The sequence below is a fragment of the Hordeum vulgare genome, chromosome 4H (genome assembly GCF_904849725.1).
Source record: "Hordeum vulgare subsp. vulgare chromosome 4H, MorexV3_pseudomolecules_assembly, whole genome shotgun sequence".
NCBI classification, from domain to species: Eukaryota; Viridiplantae; Streptophyta; class Magnoliopsida; order Poales; family Poaceae; genus Hordeum; species Hordeum vulgare.
Genome location: NC_058521.1, coordinates 464788748 through 464811976, shown reverse-complemented (window position 1 = coordinate 464811976; position 23229 = coordinate 464788748). Strand labels below are relative to the sequence as shown.

The 23229-nt window shown below is 45.9% G+C and overlaps 1 protein-coding gene and 1 pseudogene across 1 annotated transcript; both read right to left on the bottom strand.

The window, feature by feature from the left end:
• Window positions 1-978: 978 nt before the first annotated feature.
• On the bottom strand, window positions 979-2063 carry LOC123446625 (probable membrane-associated kinase regulator 4). The gene has a single exon (XM_045123197.1). It carries the CDS (start codon window positions 1954-1956, stop codon window positions 1090-1092), a length of 867 nt encoding a protein of 288 aa, XP_044979132.1. The 5' UTR covers window positions 1957-2063; the 3' UTR covers window positions 979-1089.
• Window positions 2064-2512: 449 nt separating this feature from the next.
• The window catches only part of LOC123450619, a 69980-nt pseudogene continuing 49263 nt past the window's right edge, over window positions 2513-23229 (bottom strand).

The following is a 23229-nucleotide window of genomic DNA, read 5'->3' as shown; positions in this document are numbered from 1 at the left end:
CTAAGCTTGAAAACCGAGAGTTTTTTACGTGGTAGTAGTACACATGAGACGGGAAATGCAACAGAGCATGGGAAGAAGATAAGAGATACATCCTCCTTCCCCACCACCAAACCGTTGGCATCGTAGCATCGCGCAGGGGTCAAAGCAAAGAATGAGGACCAGCAGCTAGTACTACTGTCTGTTGCTGGTACCAACCAGATTTCCCTGCGGGTAAGGTAAGACCAAAACTGGGGGTCGCGTCGTGTCGGGTGCACGCCCCCACACCCCACAACGCAACAGGAGGCTCGGCTCGCGGGTGCGGGTGGTTGCGCACCTTCACTCACTCGCCTCAACCTTGCGCGCGCGCCCTTTTGGCCTTTAATGATGCCGACCTTGGCTCCCTCCATCTCGCCGGCCTATCGAATCCCGAGCTTTTCCCGGCCCCGATCGCGCCCCCGCCCGCGCGCCCATCATGCCGTCAATCAGCCCACTCCGGCCGCACCATCCGCGGAGAGATGCTCCAAGCCTCCAACACATCGATCGATTTTTTTCAAGGAAATCGGGAGGTTTTGTTTTGGAGTCACAACAGATCAGCAGCACATATCGTAGTAGTGCAGCTCGTGTTGCGGTGTTGGTGGACAGCGACTAGCTTGCACGCTCTGCTGGGTTCAGGGGTGGATGTGGATATTCGCGCCCTCCTTAATTAGCCCTAAGACTACCCACAATAAAAATAACTTATTTAGTAAATGCCATTTAAATAAAAAAAATATGACGTGAGCGGCTGTCACTTGACTAGAAAACAATTCTGGGCGGACGGAAAAGCCCGCGCCATAATTTGGCTGAGCAAATGTGCTGGCCGCCGTCTTTGTTACGGCACACCGTGCGTGTAGCCTGAGCCCGTTTTGGAGTTCTCAAGTCTGACAAATATGTATTCCCTTCGTAAACTAATATAAAAACGTTTATAATAAAAAGAATAATTGATTGATGCTGATAATGAGATGGAACGAAAGAGACACTTCACATTATTATTATCATTATATGATGAACCATTTTTCATGCACACGTAGTACTACTACACAGCTGGGGAATTGGGCTACAGGAAGAGGAGGACTAGGAGGGGGCACGGAAGGAGCAGAGGGCGGCGTCGCTGACGCTCTTCCTGGCGAGGAGCACGCGCTGCTGCTGCGACCGCTTGCAGTAGGCGATGGCGCCCTGGACGAGCCCCTCCGACTCCGACCGGCAGCTGCTGCTCCTCTTGAGGGTCGGAGCGCTCCCACACGAGTTCCTCCTCGCCGACGATGGCGCCGGCCGCCACTTGATCACGCCGGAGAAGGACTTGCGTTGCCGGACGCTGGCCGCGTGCTCCTCCTCGTCCATGAGCTTCTCCCGCTCAATGCTGCTCCTCAGCGTCGTCGGGGCTGCGCTGCTGACGTAGCTGCTCTTGCTTTGCCCAAATGCCGGCTTGCCGCCATCACCGACGCTCCCCTTGTCATGCGCGGCCCTGCTGCTCCCGGACCGAACGCCGCGGCACCGGTCGTCGGAGCACCAGGTCCTGGCGAACAGGGACCGGAGGAAGGCCCGCGAGGCCTGCAGCCTCGCCTGCATGGCCTTGCCGGGCTTCCTGCGCCGGCCGGAGCCCTCCGCGTGCGAGGAGCCCTCCGCATGCGACGAGTGCTGCAATGGCGCGACCGTGGCGGTGCCCCTCCTGCCGCAGCCGCCCGTGGCGCCGGCGTCCGCATCAAGCAGCAGCTTGCCCCCCGGCCTCTGCGCGACCTTGTGCTGCCTGGCCCGCCGGACCAGCTCGTCCGGGCAAGGGCAGGGCGGCGCCGGTTTGCTCCGGCACACCCGGAACTCGTACTCCCCGCACGAGCTGAGATCCAGGTCGATGTACTCCTCCTCCGCAAACGAGTGCGCGCTCGCATCACTGCTCGCTCTCGCTCTCACCATCGCGGCGCCGCCGTGCGCTCTGGGGCACATTGGGGGTGAACTAAACAAGCTGGTCAGGCAGTTGCTTGGCTTGGCTTGCTCCGACCGATGGTTGCAAGGAGGGGGGGAGAAGGGGGAGTGAGTTAATAGAGGACGGAGGGGAAGGGGGAAGGGGGGGGGCAGTGTCAGGAGTTTGAACAAAAATTATGGGCAAGGCGATGGCAGGGGCAGGGGCAGGGACAGTGGCAGGGAGGAATCCAAGAAAACAGAATGGGGTTGGGGGTGGTGCCCCCCTTGTCTTGGAGGCTGATTGATTCCAGTCCAGGGATTGTCTTGTGCACTTGTGACTTGTGCTCACTCGCTCACTCACTCCTAGCAGATCAGATGAGAGAAATTGCATCGAACATCCCGGAAGTTGGCGGCGACGTCCGATCCGGTGCTGAAAGTTGAAAACTGCTTCAATACGATCCTGATACATGACAATACGTTATCAATACGGTCTTGAATCTTGAACAGCCAGTCCCCGCTCTACGCGTCAGCTACGTCTCGCGAATACTCCGTATGACATGTCACCGCATGGCCCATCCGTCAGACTGGACCCCACCCGTCAGCGTAGAGCCCATCTGTCCAGATGAGTGCAGAGCCCACCCGTCAGCCCGACGTCGAACGACGACAAGATCTCGTTCGCCTAGCAGTAACATATATAAGGGATGATCAATTCATGTACCGCAAATTGACCGCATGTATGCAAGATAGAGATGCATGCGTTTCTCGTGTACGTACCTCGATGAGGGTGACCTTGACATAGTCCTTGACATGCGCGTACATGTCCCGCACGTCGCGCATGATGAAGTCGTTGAGCTCGCCACTGAACTCCACTCCGATGGGGCCTCCGTCGACGACCACGCAGTGCAGGAGCCGCTTCTTCTCTTCCTCGACAGGCCTATTGATTTTAGATCAACACAGCAAGAATCAATAGCGTGTACCACATGCATAGCTCATGACCAAGATCGCTCCGACGCGCCAACTAAGCAGATTTGCATGCAATGCATTTGATGAGAAAATCGGTTATTTGCCACTTTTAACATGGGGCTTCGTAAAATTACCACTTTCAAGATTGGCTTTGTAAAAATGCCACCCAGCTCGTGTAAATTTTGATTACTATGCCATTTTTCCTTTTTTCATTGCTTTTCCTTTTCTTTTTCATTATTTGACACTTGGAAGGACCAAAGTACCCTTAATGCAATCTAACTAATCTGATGCGTTTATGGATAGGTTGCATCTGATTGCCCTGAAACTAGCTCGTTCTTGCCATCACGGCTGCTCGCCGTCGTACGTTGCGGATGTTTACACGAGTCACCGCAGCTCTTAGTCCTAGCTTGCCCACACACGTATGAGCAACGAGTCCCCCCCCGACGCAGTTTGGCCTCGCCTTGGTGATGCCTGCTTGAGCCATTTTAGGCCGCCACTGCTGCTCTTCCACGTCTGCACGCACCGGCACAGTTCAGCTCGCCTCGCAGATGCCTGCGCGAGCCACCGCACCTCGCCGCCGGTGCTCGCCCACAACTGCGCGCTCGGCCTCCCCTGTGCTCGACAACCCAGCTCACACTTCCCTGCCCCGTGTTGGAGCAGCTCGCCCATTGACATGCTAGCTAAGTGCCCTAGTAGTGAGGCCAGGGCTCAGTATCAACACCAACGGCCTGATGGCGACCGTCAGGAATGTCGCAAGCAAGATATTCAGGGATGGCAGTCGTCCACTTCAAGTGCCTGATCTGATCCCAAATAAATATAGATAGTACCAGGGTACTTTGGTCCTTTCAGTTGCCAAATAATGGAAAATAAAAATAAAAACAATGTAAAAATAAAAAATGGCATGATAATCAAAGTGTACACAAGCTGAATGGCATTTGTACAAAGTCGATCTTGAAAGTGGCAAATTTGCGAAGCCCGGTATTGAAAGTGGCAAATAGCCGATTTTCTCTGCATTTGATCGATCGGATTAGCTACCTACGTGGGTTCTCGGAGAGCATGAGGTTGGTGAGGAGCTTGCGCCTGATCAGTTGTGCCTCGTTCACCTCGCGGAGGAAGATTGCGTTCTCTTGGACGCCCTTGATGTTGAAGGTGAGCGGCTCGGCGCCGCTGGCGATCACAAGCTTGTCGTAGGCCACCCTGAAGCAGTACGGGTTGGCGGGCAGCTGCTCGTCGCCGGCCGCCAGCATGCAGTACACCTCGTGCTTGTGCGTGTCGATGCCGGTGCAGTTGGCGAGGAAGAAGTATGATCCGGGGCGAGTGGAGAGCGCTGGCTCGATGCGGCTGACGGGCTCCACCATGGACCGGAACTACAGGGTGCCGACGCACGTCGACGCTAGCAGCAGCGTGAACACCATGTGGTTCCTCGGGGACTGATACGTCTCAAACGTATCTATAATTTTTGATGGTTACACGATGTTATCTTGTCAACTTTGGATGTTTTATATACCTTTTATATCTTTTTCGGGACTAACTTAGGCCCTGTTTGTTTCAGAAGTCCCGGGACTTTTTTTAGTCCCAACTTAAAAGTCCCTAGTCCTTACCCGTTTGTTTCCAGGGACTAAATAGGGACTAGAGGTCATTAAATGACTTGCAAAAAGACCATGTTACCCTTAGTAATGTAGTAGTAGTTATTAAATGACATGCTAAAAGTAGGAGCATTGTTGGAAAAAGTGCCAAAAAGTCCCAAAAAGACCCTCCCACAGGGACTTCTCCAAATAGTCCCAAATACCCTCTTTTAGTCCCTAAAAGTCCCTCTTGTTTGTTTCACATGGGACTTTTTGGGACTTTTTTAGTCCCTACACCAAAAAGTCCCTCGAAACAAACACCCCCTTATTAATTCAGTGCCAAGTGTCAGTTCCTGTTTTTTCTGTGTTTTTGACTCTTTTCAGATCTGATTTTGGAACGGAGTCCAAACGGAATAAAATCCCCGAAATAAATTTTTCCAGAACAGAAGAAGATCCGGGGACTTGAGGGCCAAGGCAGGGGGCCCACAGGGAGCCCACAAGCCCTGTTGCCGCGGTCAGGGGGCCCGCGGCAACCAGGCTTGTGGCCTCCCTCGCGCTCCCCCGCCCTAGCTCTTTGGCCTATAAATTCCCTAAAATCGCAGAAAAAATCAGGGCATCCACGAAAACACTTTTCCGCCGCCGCAAGCTTCCATTTCCGCGAGATCTCATCTGGAGACCCTTCCCGGTGCCCTGCCGGAGGGGACTTTGGAGCTGGAGGGCTTCTACATCAACATCATCGCCTCTCCATTGACTCGTGAGTAGTCCACTTCAGACCTACGGGTCCGTAGTTAGTAGCTAGATGGCTTATTCTCTCTCTTGGATCTTCAATACAAATTTCTCCATGATCTTCATCGAGATCTATCCGATGTAATCCTCTTTGGCGGTGTGTTTGTCGAGATCTGATGAATTGTGGATTTGTGATCAGATTATCTATGAATTATATTTGAGTCTTTGTTGATTTCTTATATGCATGATTTGATATCCTTGTAAGTCTCTCCGAGTCTTGGGTTTTGTTTGGCCAACTAGATCTATGATTCTTGCAATGGGAGAAGTGCTTGGTTTTGGGTTCATACCGTGTGGTGACCTTTCCCAGTGACACAAGGGGCAGCAAGGCACGCATCGTGTTGTTGCAATCAAGGGTAACAAGATGAGCTTTCATCATAAATTTGAGATTGTTCATCTACATCATGTCATCTTGCTTAAGGCGTTACTCTGTTCCTTTGAACTTAATACACTAGATGCATGCTGGATAGCGGTCGACGTGTGGAGTAATAGTAGTAGATGCAGAAAGTATCGGTCTACTTGTTTTGGACGTGATGCCTATAGATATAATCATTGCCATAGATAACGTCATGACTTTGCGCGGTTCTATCAATTGCTCGACACTAATTCGTTCACCCACCGTCTACTTGCTTTCATGAGAGAAGCCACTAGTGAACACTACGGCCCCGGGGCCTATTCACAACTATCGTCTTCACTTTCACTTTTACTTTGCTTTGTTTACTTTTTGCTTTGAGTTCTCACTTTGCAAACAATCTATAAGGGATTGACAACCCCTTCATATCGTTGGGTGCAAGCTCTTTGTGTTTGTGCAGGTACTTGTGACCTGACGCGATCCTCCCACTAGATCGATACCTTGGTTCTCAAACTGAGGGAAACACTTACGCCGCTGTGCTACATCACCCTTTCCTCTTCAAGGGAACACCAAGGCAAGGCTCCAAGGCCGCAGGGAAATCCTTTGCATATTTGCCAAGGAAGTCCCTATAGGCCTAGCCCGTAGCAACAGGATTCTTGGCGCCGTTGCCAGGGAAGGTCTATTGTCACAGTAGCAGAAGAATTTCTAGCGCCGTTGCCGGGGAGGAGAGATCAAGTCAAGATCTATCCAAGTAGGTGTCACAAACTCATCTCTTGCATTTACTTTGTTTGCGAGTTGCCTCTCGTTTTCCTCTCCCCCACTTCACCATTTTGCCTTTTTCGTTCGCCTTTTCGTTCGCCCTTTTTCTCGCTTGCTCTCTGTTCGCTTGTGTGCTATGTGCCTTAAATATGCTCGCATCTTTGCTTGCTGAAAATCTATTGATATGGATCCACATCCACTAGCTAATCTCTTTAAGAGATCCACTTATGTGGAACCAATTGCTAGTGAGTTGACTGCACTTGACTTTCTCTATGGAGTTTTGCTTGAGATGCGTGAATCTGAAAATCGCGATGAAGAAATTTATGAAGTGATTCACGAGGTCTCCTTGAATGAAAAGCATGATTGCAATGGTTTCACTATAAATCATATTAGTGACAATCATGCTAAAAATATGCAAAACCCTAAGCTTGGGGATGCTTGTTTTGCTATGTCCTCTACTTGTTGCAATGATCATGAATGGGGTGATGATTTTTCTTATGATATTGAAAATTTGTTTCAACCTCATGATGAATATGATATTTGCAATATTATTGAAAGTGGGTTTGGAGCAGTCATGACTTCCGTTGATGATAATCCCACTATTTTTGAAGAGCATCAACTTTGCATGCATGTGGATCATGAAAAGCATATCCTTTGTGATAGCTATATTGTTGAATTTGATTATGATCCCACATGTAATTGCTTTGAGAGAGGAAAATATTGTGGTAGAAACTTTCATGTTACCAAATTACCTCTCGTTATGTTGAGATTGGTATTGTATCTTTCTTCTTCCTTGCATTTGGTAACTATCGGTTGTCTTGCCAATTTGTTTTCCTATAAAATGCCTATGCATAGGAAGTATGTTAGACTTAGATTATATCGCTTTTATGCCTAGCTAAGGGCGTTAAACAATAGCGCTTGTTGGGAGACAACCCAACGAATCTATCCTTTTTCTTTCTGTTTTGTGTTTTCCACACTTTCATAATTCTGTTATGATTGTGTTTTTTGTGTTTCTTTTGTGTTTGTGCCAAGCAAAACCGTTATGATTAGTCTTGGGGATGATCGTTTGGTCATGCTGGAAAAGACAGAAACTTTCTGCTCAAAAAAAGAATTTTCATTTTTTTCTATAAGAGCTTTTGAGTTGATTCTTTTTGCTGCTCATTGCTAGGCAAAGTCTTCAGACTGTTGTAAGTTTTCAGAATTTTTGAAGTACCAGAAGTATACGAAGTATACAGATTGCTACAGACTGGTCTCCTGTTAACAGATTCTGTTTTTTGTTGAGTTGGTTGCTTATTTTGATGAAACTATGGATAGTATCGGGGGGTATTAGTCATGGAATATTGAAAATACAGTAACCCAACATCAACATAAGTAGAATTTAAGTTTGCTACAGTACCTAAGGAAAGTGGTGGTTTGCTTTCTTATACTAATGTTATCACGAGTTTCTGTTTAAGTTTCGTGTTATGAAGTTTTCAAGTTTTGGGTGAAGTTCTTATGGACAAAAAGATAAAGAGTAGCAAGAGCTCAAGCTTGGGGATGCCCAAGGCACCCCAAGTTGATTCAAGGATGCCGTTAAAGCCTAAGCTTGGGGATGCCCCGGGAAGACATCCCCTCTTTCGTCTTCAATCCATCGGTAACATTACTTGGGGCTATATTTTTATTCACCACATGTTATGTGTTTTGCTTGGAGCGTATTGTATCGTAGGAGTCTTTTATTTTTGTTGTGTCACAATCTTCCTCGCTGCACACCTAGATAGAGAGACATGCACTCACCGTGATTTTGTCGAGCTTCACTTTTATCCTTTGGTTAGACAATTCAGCTCACATGTGCTTCACTTATATCTTTTGAGCTAGTTGATTTTGCTCTATGTGCTTCACTTATATATTTTAGAGCACGGAAGCGCGTGGCTTGGTAGTTGATCTATGCTATGATAGTAGTCTCAAAAGGGGTAGTTATCCAAAGGGATATGAAAACTTCCACCTTCATGTGCATTGAGTAGTTGGAGAAGTTTGATTCATCTCAATTAGTTTTGAGTTGTGGTTGTGGTAATATTGAAGTTATACTAGTAAGGTGTTGTGGATCTAGAAATACTTGTGTTGAAGTTAGTGATTCCCGTAGCATGCATGTATGGTGAACCGCTATGTGATGAAATCTGAGCATGATTAGTCTATTGATTGTCATCCTTTGTGTGGCGGTCGGGATCGCGCGATGGTTTATACCTACCAACCCTTCTCCTAGGAGTATGCATTGAATGCTTTGTTTCGATTACTACTAATTTTTTTGCAACATGTATATGAGTTCTTCATGACTAATGTTGAGTCCATGGTTTAGATGCACTTTCACCTTCCACCATCACTATCTTCTTTAGTGTCGTGCAACTTTCGCCGGTGCACAAAACCCACCATATAGCCTCCCTCAAAACAGCCACCATACCTACCTACTATTGCTTTTTTAAAGCTATTCCGAGATATATTGCCATACAACTACCACCATGACAAGTTCCACCACTTCTATATTGCCATTGCATGATCATAAGATAGCTAGCATGATGTTTCCATTGATGTCTATGCCATGCTAGATCATTGTCACGGTACACTACCGAAGGCATTCCATATAGAGTCATCATTGCTCTAAGTTTTGAGTTGTAAGTGTGATGATCATCATTGATGGAGCATTGTCCCATGTGAGGAAATAAAAGAGGCCAAAGATGCCCACCAAAAAAAAGAGGCCAGAGAGCCCACCAAAAAATGAGAGAAAAAGAGAGAAGGGACAATGCTACTACCTTTCCACACTTGTCCATATTAAGCACCACGATCTTCATCATTGAGAGTCTCTCGTTTTGTCACCACCATATAGCTAGTGTGAAAATTTCATTATATAACTTGGCTTGTATATTCCAATGATAGGCTTCCTCAAAATCTCCTTAGGTCTTCGTGAGCAAGCAAGTTGGATACACACCCACTAGTTTTCTTTAAGAGCTTTCACATACTCTTAGCTCTAGTGCATCAATTGTATGGCAATCCCTACTCATTCACGTTAATATCTATTGATGAGCATCTCCATAGATCATTGATATGCCTAGTCAATGTGACCATCTTCTCCTTGTTTGCCTTGCAACCTCCACCACACTCCATTCCACTTATAGTGCTAAAACCATGTCTCACGCTCATGTATTGCGTGAGAGTTGAAAAAGTTTGAGAAAGTAAAGATGTGAAACAATTACTTGGACAATACCGAGGTTGTGCATGATTTAAATTCGTTGTGCAAGGATGATAGAGCATAGCCAGACTATATGATTTTGTAGGGATAACTTTCTTTTGGCCTAGTTATTTTGAAAGTCCTTTATCATCATGCTAGTTTGCTTGAAGTATTATTGTCGCCACATCAATATCAAACTATTGTTTTGAATCTAGTGGATCTGAACATTCACGTCACATAAGAGGAGTTACAAAGGACATCTATGCTAGGTAGCATGAAAGCATAAAAAATTCATTCTTTATCACTTCCTTACTCGAGGACGAGCAGGAGTTAAGCTTGGGGATGCTTGATACGTCTCAAACGTATCTATAATTTTTTATGGTTTCACACTATTATCTTGTCAACTTTGGATGTTTTATATACCTTTTATATCTTCTTTGGGACTAACTCATTAATTCAGTGCCAAGTGCCAGTTCCTGTTTTTTCTGTGTTTTTGACTCTTTTCAGATCTGATTTTGGAACGGAGATCAAACGGAATAAAATCCCCGAAATAATTTTTTCCATAATACAAGAAGATCGGGGGACTTGAGGGCCAAGGCAGGGGGCCCACAGGGAGCCCACAAGCCCTGTTGCCGCGGCCAGGGGGGCCCGCGGCAACCAGGCTTGTGGCCTCCCTGGCGCTACCCTGCCCTAGCTCTTTGGCCTATAAATTCCCTAAAATCGCAGAAAAAATCCGGGCATCCACAAAAACACTTTTCCGCCGCCGCAAGCTTCCGTTTCCGCGAGATCTCATCTGGAGACCCTTCCCGGTGCCGTGCCGGAGGGGACTTTGGAGCTGGAGGGCTTCTACATCAACATCATCGCCTCTCCAATGACTCGTGAGTAGTCCACTTCAGACCTACGGGTCCGTAGTTAGTAGCTAGATGGCTTCTTCTCTCTCTTGGATCTTCAACACAAAGTTCTCCATGATCTTCATGGAGATCTATCCGATGTAATCTTCTTTGGCGGTGTGTTTGTCGAGATCCGATGAATTGTGGATTTGTGATCAGATTATCTATGAATTATATTTGAGTCTTTGTTGATTTCTTATATGCATGATTTGATATCCTTGTAAGTCTCTCCGAGTCTTGGGTTTTGTTTGGCCAACTAGATCTATGATTCTTGCAATGGGAGAAGTGCTTGGTTTTGGGTTCATACCGTGTGGTGACCTTTCCCAGTGACACAAGGGGCAGCAAGACACGCATCGTGTTGTTGCAATCAAGGGTAACAAGATGGGCTTTCGTCATAAATTTGAGATTGTTCATCTACATCATGTCATCTTGCTTAAGGCGTTACTCTGTTCCTTTGAACTTAATACACTAGATGCATGCTGGATAGCGGTCGACGTGTGGAGTAATAGTAGTAGATGAAGAAAGTATCGGTCTACTTGTTTTGGACGTGATGCCTATAGATATAATCATTGCCATAGATAACGTCATGACTTTGCGCGGTTCTATCAATTGCTCGACACTAATTCGTTCACCCACCGTCTACTTGCTTTCATGAGAGAAGCCACTAGTGAACACTACGGCCCCCGGGTCTATTCACAACTATTGTCTCCACTTTCACTTTTACTTTGCTTTGTTTACTTTTTTGCTTTGAGTTCTCATTTTGCAAACAATCTATAAGGGATTGACAACCCCTTCATAGAGTTGGGTGCAAGGTCTTTGTGTTTGTGCAGGTACTTGTGACTTGACGCGATCCTCCTACTGGATCAATACCTTGGTTCTCATACTGAGGGAAATACTTACCGCCGCTGTGCTACATCACCCTTTCCTCTTCAAGGGAAGACCAACGCAAGGCTCCAAGGCCGTGGGGAAATCCTTTGCATATTTGCCAAGGAAGTCCCTATAGGCGTAGCCCGTAGCAGCAGGATTGTTGGCGCCGTTGCGAGGGAAGGTCTGTTGTCGCAGTAGCAGGGACATGCACACATGGCGTGCACACACACCACGTCGTAGGCTGAGGTGTCCACGTCCTCGAGGAACCGGCATGGCGCCCACCCGGAGCCGAGCACCACGACGCGGGGCTTCTGCTTGAGGCTCGTTGGGCCCAGGTCCGGCATGACCGCCGTCGCCGCAGCGGGGTCGGTGTGGGAGCACTCCGTCGGCAAGGCCTCTGCTGCCGCGGGGAGCAGCCTCACGAGCGTCGCGCTGATGCCTCTGCTCGGGCCGTAGAGATGAGCCACCGCGCCGACGCCGCACTTGTCGGCGGGGCCGACACACGCGAGGATGTGGAACGACGACGCAGCGCGGCGGCTTCCTTGCCCCAGCGCCCCAGAGCCATTCCTTATCCACTCCGCACTGACAGGTGGGCTCTGCGCTGACGGGTGAGGTTCAGTCTGACGGGTGGGCCATGCGGTGACGTGTCATGCGAAGTATTCGCGAGACGTAGCTCACGCGTAGAGCGGGGACTGGCTGTTCAAGATCCAGGACCGTATTGATAACGTATCTCCGTGTATCAGGATCGTATTAAAGCAATTCTTAACTTTCAGGACTGGATTGAACCTCGCCGTCAACTTCCGGGATGATAGATGCAATTATCTCGATCAGATGACCTTCGTAGTAGTTGTATGTGTGCTGGAGTAGCTATACTGTTATGTTGGTGTGTATCGAAGTTGTAGTACACTGAGCTGGTACTCCTGTGCGTTGCATCATGTACTTAGAGCAACGTTGTATGTGTGCTGGAGTAGCTATACTGTTATGTGGGTGTGTATCGAAGTTGTAGTACGTACTCCTGTGCGTTGTATCATGTACTTAGAACAACTTCCTTTTTTTTTGGAAAAGTAATTAGAGCAACTTCAACCGCGTGATCTAAATGAATGCACTTTTTGTACGTCTTTTATTCGTTTGGGTCGATGTATCCGTCCCATTTTGCAAATGAATCGACCGTGCATTCAACGGGATGATCCAAATCTCGTCCTCATTGCTCGTAAACATTCATTTTTTAATCACATATTTGTTTCGTTTCGGATTTAAACGTTATTTCTACTAGAAGGATTGGGTGTGATTTGTTGTGCTCCTAATCACTCTGTTTCAAAATAAAACGTGTATTACTTTCTTAAAATGTCAAACCTTTTAAATTTGATTAAATTGTTAGATAAATGTATCAAAATCCGTAATATCAAATTGTTTTGACTAGATTCATTATTAAATGAATTATCATATTTTTTATTTAATACTGTGGGTGTTGAAATTTTTGCTCTTTACTTGGTCAAAGTTCAGGAATTTGACTTTTCAGAAAACAAATACCCCTTATATTTTAAAACTAATGGAATATTCCATTTGATGTTTGGGGGAGACGACATAGTGTGTTTTATTTTTATTTATAATTCGGTAATTTGATGGGCATTTCATGGTGTGATTCTATATTATATGCTAATCAACCTTGAAAGGATGTGTTAGTCGCCTAGAAGAGGGGGAGGTGAATAGACGCTTTAAAATAATTATGGTTAGACTAGAAAAAGTGCGAAATAAAACTAACATTTAATTTTTCAAGCACAAAACCTAAAACAACTAGGCTCCTCTATGTGCACCAACAACTTATGCTAAGCAAGATAAAAACTAAGTGATAGCAACATATATGACAAGAAACAATATGGCTATCACAAAGTAAAGTGCATAAGTAAAGGGTTCGGGTAAGAGATAACCGAGGCACGTGGAGACGACGATGTATCCCGAAGTTCACACCCTTGCAGATGCTAATCTCCGTTTGGAGCGGTGTGGAGGCACAATGCTCCCCAAGATGCCACTAAGGCTACCGTAATCTCCTCACGCCCTCGCACAATGCAAGATATCGTGATTCCACTAAGGGACCCTTGAGGACGGTCACTGAACCCGCACAAACAAGGTTGGGGCAGTCTCCACAACTATTGGAGGCTCCCAACAACATCACGAAGCTTCACCACAATGACATATGGCTTCGAGGTGACCATAAATGCTCGGGGCAATCTCCACAACTTAATTGGAGACCCCGACGCTTGCCCGGAGCTTTACACCACAATGATTGAGCTCCGGGGCACCACCAAGCTTCTAGGATGCCAAAGCATCCACGAAGAACAATCTCTAGGGGTACCAAGTACCCAAGGGTAATAAGCTTCTCAACTTCTCACTTCCACGTATCACCGTCGAGAACTCAAACTGATGCAACTAATGCAGTGGCAAGAACACATGGAGTGGTCAAGTCCCTCACACTCAAATCCCTCCAAAAAACAAAAGTTATGGAGAAATATGAGAGGAAGAACAAGGAGCTCATAAAGAACTCCAAGATCAAGATCCAAGGGGTTCCCCTCACATAGAGGAGAAAGTGATTGGTGGAGATGTGGATCTAGATCTCCTCTCTCTTTTCCCTCAAGAACTAGCAAGAATTATTGGAGGGATTGAGAGTTAGCTAGCTCTAAGAAGGTCAACAATGGGGAAGAACACGAGCTCAGCGGATGAATAAGATCCAATGGGGAAGAAGACCCATTTATATAGTGGGGAAAAGAATCCAATCGTTACCCCCACTCACAGCCCGAGGAGAGCGGTACTACCGCACAGTAGGTTCACCGACCATAGTAGTAAAAAATTACTTCCGTGCCTACCACTGCTGAGGCTGCGGTTGTGCAAAATTCTGACGACGCGGTAGTACCGAACGGTACTATCGCCAGAGAGCCGTAGTAAAAAACTACTACCGCTCCAAGAGCGGTACTACCACTCGCACATGCGGTACTACCGCTGGCCACTCAAACTACTATAACTTTCGTATACGAGCACCGAATCGAGCAAACTCAAGCTTGTTGGATTCAAAACGACAAGAGCTATCCAAAACAGCAATCTCAACGAATGAAGAACCGAAAAAAACTTCCAACATCGAAAACATCATAGAAGATGCATATGGACTCCGTTTTCGATGAACTCGAGCTTGTCATGAAAATGACCATAAACTCTAAAACTACAAAGTGAAACACCAAACAAGAACAAAGAAATATGATGCAAGGATGCAAATGGTTTGAGCTCTCAATGAACGATACGATCAAGCTACTCACTTGAGAGCCCCCTTGACACTACGACAATCTATCCTAAAATAGAAAACCTATCAAGGGCAAACCCGAACCTTGCACCTAGTCCTCTTGAGCTAGATGATGATGATCTTGGCTTCCTCAAGATGGACCACCTTTCTTGATTGCGTTGGTTTAATGAAACCTGAACCTTGCACCTAGTCGTCTTGAGCTAGATGACGATGATCTTGGCTTCCTCAAGATGGATCACCTTTCTTGATTGCCTTGGTTTGATGAAGACTAGTTGATTGCTCCCCCATACTCACTATGGGTGAGCCACTCTTCAACACATCTTCACAAGTCCATTGCCACCATAATGGACGGCAAGCATCAAGCATGATATATTCGTGATGCTCCACTTGAACTTGCACACCGCAATCTTGATGACGATCACCACTTGATGTCATCTTTCATAGATTGAATGAGATCTTCCTCTTGACGCAAACCCATGGAAACACACCTAACCTCACATAGAACTCTCACGAAGACCATGGGTTAGTACACAAAAGCGTTATGGACAATGCTTACTATACCATGGGACCACTTGATCCTTCTTGTTACATTTTGTACACTTTTGTGTGCTGATCATCTTGATTTACTCTTTGCCTAGTCTTGATCAACCTTGTGTCATTATGACCAATCTTTGGATAATACTTTGAATACCACATTGGTCATCGTATAAACTCCTTGAAACCAACAGATGGACTTCAAGAAATGCTTATGGACAAATCCTTCGAATATAACTCAATGCAACCATTAGTCCATAGGAATTGTCATTAATTACCAAAACCACATACACAGAAATATGCTCTAACAAACCTTATATATGTGGAAAATTTTCTACCTCAACAGTTGCATGGGTGTGATTGATATGTTTCTATAGGCCAGTTGGTATTGATTGTTTTGAAAAACTGCTAGTTTGGTCAAAAACGTAAACCAAACCCATTCGGAAGCATAATGTATTTGTCTAAGGAATTGAATGAGAGAGTTTTGAGAAATTGTTGAGCCGGTCAAAATCAAATGATCCAATTTTAATTGCAGTCTTGGAGACGTCAATTGACTGTACTCTTTAAAACTAAGGAGTATAGTGTTATGAAGGTATAAATAAAATAATTAAATGAAGGAGCTTTAAGAAATTGTTGTCCAAGTCAAAATTGGGTGTCACAATGTTAATTGGAGACCTCAATTGAATGTGAGCTCTCCAATTCCAGGAAGATTATTGTTATAGTATATTTCATCAAATGCATTTCAATATTTTTTTACCAATTCTTCGCTACAAGTACAATACCAAAGAAAACAAGAACCACAATTAGACATTTTAAAAGATGTCCAACGTCGATAACTACTCCTACTAGTTGGACTAAGATCTTCTTTATGTCTTTGTTGTTGACCTATGGATTCTTGAGCTTAACAACGTCTTTCTTCTTCAGTGCTAAAAAATTAGATGTTGCTTCTCCTTTGGTCTTTTCTTTAGTCTCATTTATAACTTTAATTCTAGATAGAAGTGCACGAACATCTATCAAATTTCGCGAGATCAACAGATAGATGTATTTTTCTTTCCGATACCAAAATTGCATCCATTCTACACACAATATTAAGAAAATAAGCTACCCAAATTGCATCGAATCATCAAAGAGCAAAAGATCGAACGGAAATGCGTACCGTGTCATTCGTGCACTGCACGAACACCCAACCGGGATATTTTGGCGTCCAACAAACGCGTCAGACGACCTGCAGTGGGCATCCGTCGCACTTTATAAATGACAATGGTGAGCCGGCAAGCTTTTGGTCTAGTGCCGAGCGAGGGCAACGATCGACTGTGGCCTTGCCGGCAAACCAGCGACGGGTTAGACCCGAGCGGCTAAAGGCAGATTGAGCGCCCGCATGCGACACCGAGGGATTGCACATGCCTGGTGGACCGGCACCAGGCCAGTCCTTGGCAAGCGGAGTCCGCCGACAGTCGGATTCGCCGAATCCCGCCGACACGATGCGTAAAATATCGCCACCACCGCCACAGGTCCACCACTAGGCATCCCGCGCCGAGACGAAGGAGGCACCCCGCTGGTGGATTTAGTGCTGGAGAGCTAGGGTGGCCAGGAAAAATGGGGTCGCCGACCTAGGGTTTTTGTGCTCGCGGACAGTGGGTGGGGGAAGAGGATAAGAAGAAGAGACTGCGACGTTGACTGGCGGGCCAGGGGAAGAAGCGCGTGGGCGAGGTGCGTGTCCGCTCCATGCACGCGCCGATGCAAATGACGTCCAAATTTAGGCCTAGAATGGATTACGGGTGTAAAAAAATAGACGCGCGTACGTTTGAATCGACGCATTTGATCAACTTTTGTGTCTGTGTAGATTCAAACGGACAAACGAAATGGATCGCGTTTTGAAGTTACTCTCGCAGTTTCACATTTCACACCGAACAAACAGTAACTACAATGTAAAAAACAAATACTCCCTCCGTTCCAAAATATAAGTCTTTGTAGGGATTTTACTAGTGGACTACATAGGGATGTATATAGACATATTTTAGAGTATAGATTCAATCATTTTGCTCTGTATGTAGACTGTTAGTAAAATCGCTTAAAAGACTTAACTAGATGTATGTACTCCTACGAATCCTACCTGTGTATTGCAAAGGTACTACTAGTAGTAGGGTAGAGAGATTTGAACAGGTTCTGGATCGAAGTATGCATGAGTAAAGCTACGGGTGCCTTGGTCCATTGCTGCAAACGGTGTCAGGAACTCAACTCAGGATCAAACCAGTAATAAACTGAGGAGACGAATTATTACTCAGTTACGCTCTGAAGAAAAAGAACACGTATGGATTAACAACAGCACAAAAGTCGAGAGAGGTTGACAAAGCAAAAGCAGGTACCTTTGCGCAGGCAGCGAAAGGGCGGAGAGCTTCTTTTCTTCTTTCCATTATCCTCGGCATCTTTGGTCTTTCCGCTGTCAACAAAAGCTGGCGAAAAGAAGAAAGCCTTGAAAGGAGGAGGACGACACAGACGGGTAAAAGCGGAGGAGGTTGACTTTTCACTATTGATCTACGTACGAGTACGTACTACAAGTATGGTCAGTTTCACTGGAGATGTGGACGCATCAAACATCGTAAACGGCTCCTCTCCCAACATAACATATGTGCAGGGCGGATGGCAACGCGACGTTCACAGGATGCAGCGAAGATGTCTAGTCTAACGATAACGATTGTACATCAATTATTCAGGCATTTGCTAGAAACCACACGTCAGCTCGCCTTCAAGATCGTCGAACTCCCACCCGCTCATGTCGTCGGCCCCGTATTCCCTGTAATCTTGGTCGAACTTCCCCGGCTCCGAGTCCGACTCCGGCGGTAGCCGCGTCCTAAGCTGCGATCGGGGACTCGGTTCTTGAGTGGGTTGGTGTGCCGGCGCCCTCGAGGCCTTGTTCGGTTTTATAGGATTTCAAGGGGTTTGAAGGAGATTGGAAGGGATTAAATTCCAGCAAGTCAAAATCCACCTCAAACTCATCCAATCCCGTCCAATCCTTTTATGGTGGAGATTAATCGAACGAGCCCTGAAGGAGTGGGATCGAGTACGTCTCGATTCTTTGACCTCGATTTGCAGCACGGGCCGCGGAACCGACTCGAATTCGAACCGCGGCCTATCGATGCTCGCAAACGTTTTTTTATCTCAAGATCATCTTTCTTTAAAAAAAAAGAAGGAACGAAGTTTCCGACCTCTGCATCAATTGATGTATGTAGCCATATTATTAAGCCGGTTGCTTCGTGTAGTTAGCCGTCCGATGTATGCTAATGGACACCCGATCTCGGGCAGCACCCGGAGCCTCTAGGTGCTATCCATGGCAACATCGAGCACGCAAAACACCCCCGAATGAAGCTCCATTGCAACCCACGCAGCAAGACAAAGCTGGTGCGTAGAATGGACGGCGTCAACGAAGCTCCAATGCAGCATCGGTGGAGCTCCATTGCGGCGTTTGATCCCGGCGACGCTCCATTGCAGCCCCAGATGACGCTTCATTGCAGCCCCGTTGAAGCACCGACGACCCCACCAGCGCGGCAAAGTTCCAACGGAGCACAACGACATCCCGATGAAGCTCCAATCATGCACCGATGGAGGCTACGTCACAGTGCGAGCGACCATCGAAGAAAGCTGCATCTCACACTAATAGCGTGCAGTTGTTCAGGGGGCACTGCATCTATGTTGCATCACAACGCTGGCAATCAGCGAGAAGAGCTGCATTACAGCGTCGGGCAGCTTGCAGCCCCCTACGGGTGCTGCATCAAGGCACCAACAGTCGCGGAAGAGTGCTACATCGCAGCTCCTCTCGTAGCAGCAGAGAGATGACTCGAGGATGTCACTACAAGAAATATGTCAACTAACGACCTTTTGTTAGTGATCCTGGAAGGAATGGTCATAAATCTATGACCATTTGACATCATTTGGTCGTAAGCTGTCTGGAGGGGTCCTAGCCCCAAAAACCAACGACCATTTTCATCAGAAAGGTCATCACTTGCTTACTGGAAAAGGTCATAAAGCGGACAACACCTGGCACTGCCTTATTTCTAGGTGATAATGACCAATATGAATGGTCGTTACTAGGCTAGTGACCAACGGTGGTGGTGCTGACGCCACGGCCACCTCACCCATCGGCAGTTGTTGTTGTTGCTGTTGCTATCTGCATGTGCTATCTAGTCGACCATAACATCCTGCCATAACATCAGTGAAGCAGCAAAATAGAAGCAGCAAAATAGATCAAGCAGCAAAATAGAAGCAGCCATAACATCCTGCCACAATTAACATCAAAAGTATAAGACATTCTAACACAGTTCACAACACAACAGGCCGATAACACAGTGCGCAAAAGTACAACAGACAACGACGACGATAAACCGAGGATCATGGAGGGTGACGACTAAAACAGACCTAGAGCCTTCAGGAGGGCTGCATGCTCTGCCCTGGTCTTGATGTCTTGATCAGCACTCCGTGATAAACCGCGTGCATGCGACATCAGCTGTTCATAAACACCATCCCTGGGCTTTGGCTTTGTGGTGCAGTATGGGCATCTGAACATTCCCCTCCTGAAGTAGGCCGCCTTCCCCTTCTCCCTGATCTTTTGGGCTTCCTTCTCAATGAAGGACTCTTTGTTGCCGTCCTCCACGTCATCTTCAGAGTTATACTGCACACACAAATTAATTGCGCACACCTTATGCATTCATATAGGCATTATGCAGCCAGAACACACACTTCTGATTCAGAATGATGCAATGAACAAACACCAAATTTTAATGAACAAACAAAGAAAAAAGTCATGTACAGTAATCTAATTAAACAAACAACATTAAAACACTCTCTACATCAATTTCATTAAAAAGCCCACCAACATGCATTTATATAGTGCTTACGCTGAACTAAAATAGTTGGGACTACCTCATATGGTTCGTCGTCGTCGTAGTCAGAGTCATACGGGATCTTGAACCCAGTCTTGGCGAGCTTCCTCTTCATGCCTGCAGCTTCCTTTTCCTACAATATAAGTAACTCAATTAGTACAAACTATGTAACACAGTATTCAAAAGGTCAAGCATTCAACAATGTGCTTCTAATTACATTCATAGTGCTGCTGCATCAGCCACCCTATTCTCTGCACTGGGTCTGTCCTTTGTGCATTTCACTTATACAATCTTTCAATCCTTCATACAAAGCTTTAAATGTCCTTTCAAAAAATCAAACTGTACTATGTAACTATATGTTATGTATACACTTCTTTTGTCAGGACATGTGCTGGATGTCACAATGAAATTGGCCATGGACGTAATCAACCAATATATGACTATACTGTAACTATATGCTTGTAATCAGCCAATATATGACTATACTGTAACTATATGTTGCATTGGTATTGACTTTACCAACAAAAACATGCAGTTCTCCATGTCAGGAAACCATCCATACCATAAAACTTGTTACAAGGAGCGCTTTCATCCAAAATGTGATGTCTGCAAGCTATTTGTAAGTATCGCTTCATTATCTTTTCTTATCTGTTTTCATAAGACAATTCTCTCTGTTATGCATTTTATATAGCAGAACATTGCACTATTGGGCTGCTCGGCCCCTGCCGTGCCCCGGTGAGGGGATAACCACAACAAATCTATCAACATATCCGACACATAATAAAATCTAAGCACATGTAGCAATCAAGATCCCAATTCAAAACCTAACTGTTATTAAATCCCTACTAATAATCCCAATAAAATGCAAGAGAGGGGGAAGACCTAGGCGAAATTTAGGAATAATGGGTGTTCGTATATATCAAGCACATGACTTAGGTGAAATCTTTACTAATAAGAGAAAGATTCCGTTGATTCAAGCCAACAAAATGCAAAAGTTCGCCAACACATGCAAAAGCAGAGTGTGTTCTGCTCTGTGAATATATGAAAGCAGAAAACCCTATCTAAATAATCTCCTGCTTATCAACGATAACTATGTAAGCAGGGGAATGGGAAGCATTACCACATCCACATGCACAAATCAAGATTGAAATTAAAGAAATCCAAGTCTCAATATATAAATCTATGTAGCATTCAAGCACGAATCAACTATAAAAAAACAGAAAACCCTATCTAAAAAACCCACCTCATCGTCCGCAGCACCGCTCGAGGTCGTGTCCTCCTGCTTCGGCACCTCCGCAGCGGCGACAACGGTTGCGGTCGTGTCCTCCTGCTTCGGCACAGGCACCTCCTTCTCCTCCGCAGCGGCGGTGACAACGGTTGCGGTCGTGTCGACCTCCTGCTGCTTCGGCAGATCCGCAACGGCGACGGCGCGACGAGCGCCCTCCATTGGGAGACGAGGCGACGAGGGAGACGGTGCGATGAGGGAGACGAGGGAGACAAAGTGGGAGACGAGGCGACGAAGTGGGAGACGAGGGAGACGGAGTTGCAGTTCCCTCTTTATATGATGTGACAGTTACTCGAACGTCCCGTCCGGGACATCTTACAAAAAAAACAAATGGCATAGACACCTTCAAAAAAAATGGCCCGCTCGAACCTGGTCGGCACGAACCGGTTGAGTCGGTCTTTGTGTCTCGCTCGAACCTGGTCGACCGAGCCAGTCTACTCTGCTCGCGCTCTGCCCCCTCGTCGCCGAAGCTCGTCGGCCGCCACCACCTCCGCTACGCCATGGTTTACGAGGATGAGAGTAGCAACGACCTAACGAGCCTGGACATCATCTCTTCCTCGGACGGCATGATGTACCGGGTAATTTGTAGAGCTAGGGATAGGTTTAGGGTTTCGGTTTCTTCACACTGGGGATTTATCTCTGTTTCTTGGTTCTTCTTTAGATCTCTGCTAGCATCGACGACAAAGATTACATGGGCATCGAGAATTCTACCCTGGATGTTTGCTTGGAGCATGGACTGCCGCCTGAGCGTCGTGTAGCATTCGAAGGATTTGAGACAGGGAGAAGATTTTTAGTGTGTGCTCAGCCGGTTAGTTCTATCTTCTTTAGTGATAGTCATGCATGAAGTTGCTTCTGTTTTTTCTATCTGGCTCAAAAGATTCAGACTGTCAGTGTCTGTCATTGTTTGTTTAGCTCAAATATTCAGACTGTTAGTGTTTACTACATCACTGTCATTGTTTGTTTAGCTCAAATATTCAGATTGTCAGTGTTTACTACATCAGTGTCATTGTTTGCTTAGCTCAAATATTCAGACTGTCATTGTTTATTACAGCACTGTCATTGCTAGTTTAGCTAAAAGATTCTGGCTTGTTACAACACTGTCATTGCTTGTTTATTACAGCACTGTCATTGCATGTTTATTATAGAATTCTGGCTTGTTATTTTCTGGTTAATTTGTATTGCTGAAGTACTGGTTATTTTGTATTGCAGCCACCTCAAAACTGTGGTTTTGTTGGTTGGGTAGACCAAGAGTGGCCTCCCACAATGCAAAATGCATTGTTAAAACTGTGGGAAATGTTGGAAGACAACAAGAGTGTTAGGAGGGATGATAATTTGGAGAATTCACTGAAAATTCACCACCTCATAGAGGAGAAAAGAAATCTTGATGCAAACTATGACAAACTAGTAGAAGATGTGAATCAACTCCTCAACCTTGCAGAAGCTCAAGGCAGGGTCATTAGGACCGAGAAGGCAAATCATTTGAAGGAGAAGGACAAACTTAACGATGAAATTTTGGTGCTCAACCTTCACATTGATGGTCTGAAGAAAGGAATTGAGAATCTGATTAAACGCAGGGATGAGCTAAAGATCCAGATTGCTGATCAGTTGAAGGCATTGGAGAAGAACCAAGAGAAGTTGAAGATGATCAGGGACATTTTGGATGGATGAGGTGATGAGCTGAAGATGAAGTCCACTATGCTATGGTTGATGTGTTGTTGTGTTGCTGTGTTGCTCTTTTGTACCAATGTTGTAATGCAAGATGATCATAATCTCTATATTATGTATGATTAAGTGACTCCACTATGATATGTTTGTAACTGTACTATGCTATTGTTGGTGTGTTGCTCTTTTGTAGTAATGTTGTAATGCAAGATGAGAAGAATCTCTTAATTATGAATGATTAAGTGACTTTATCTTTGTTCAACCCAAGTATGTTGATAGATTGGTTGATC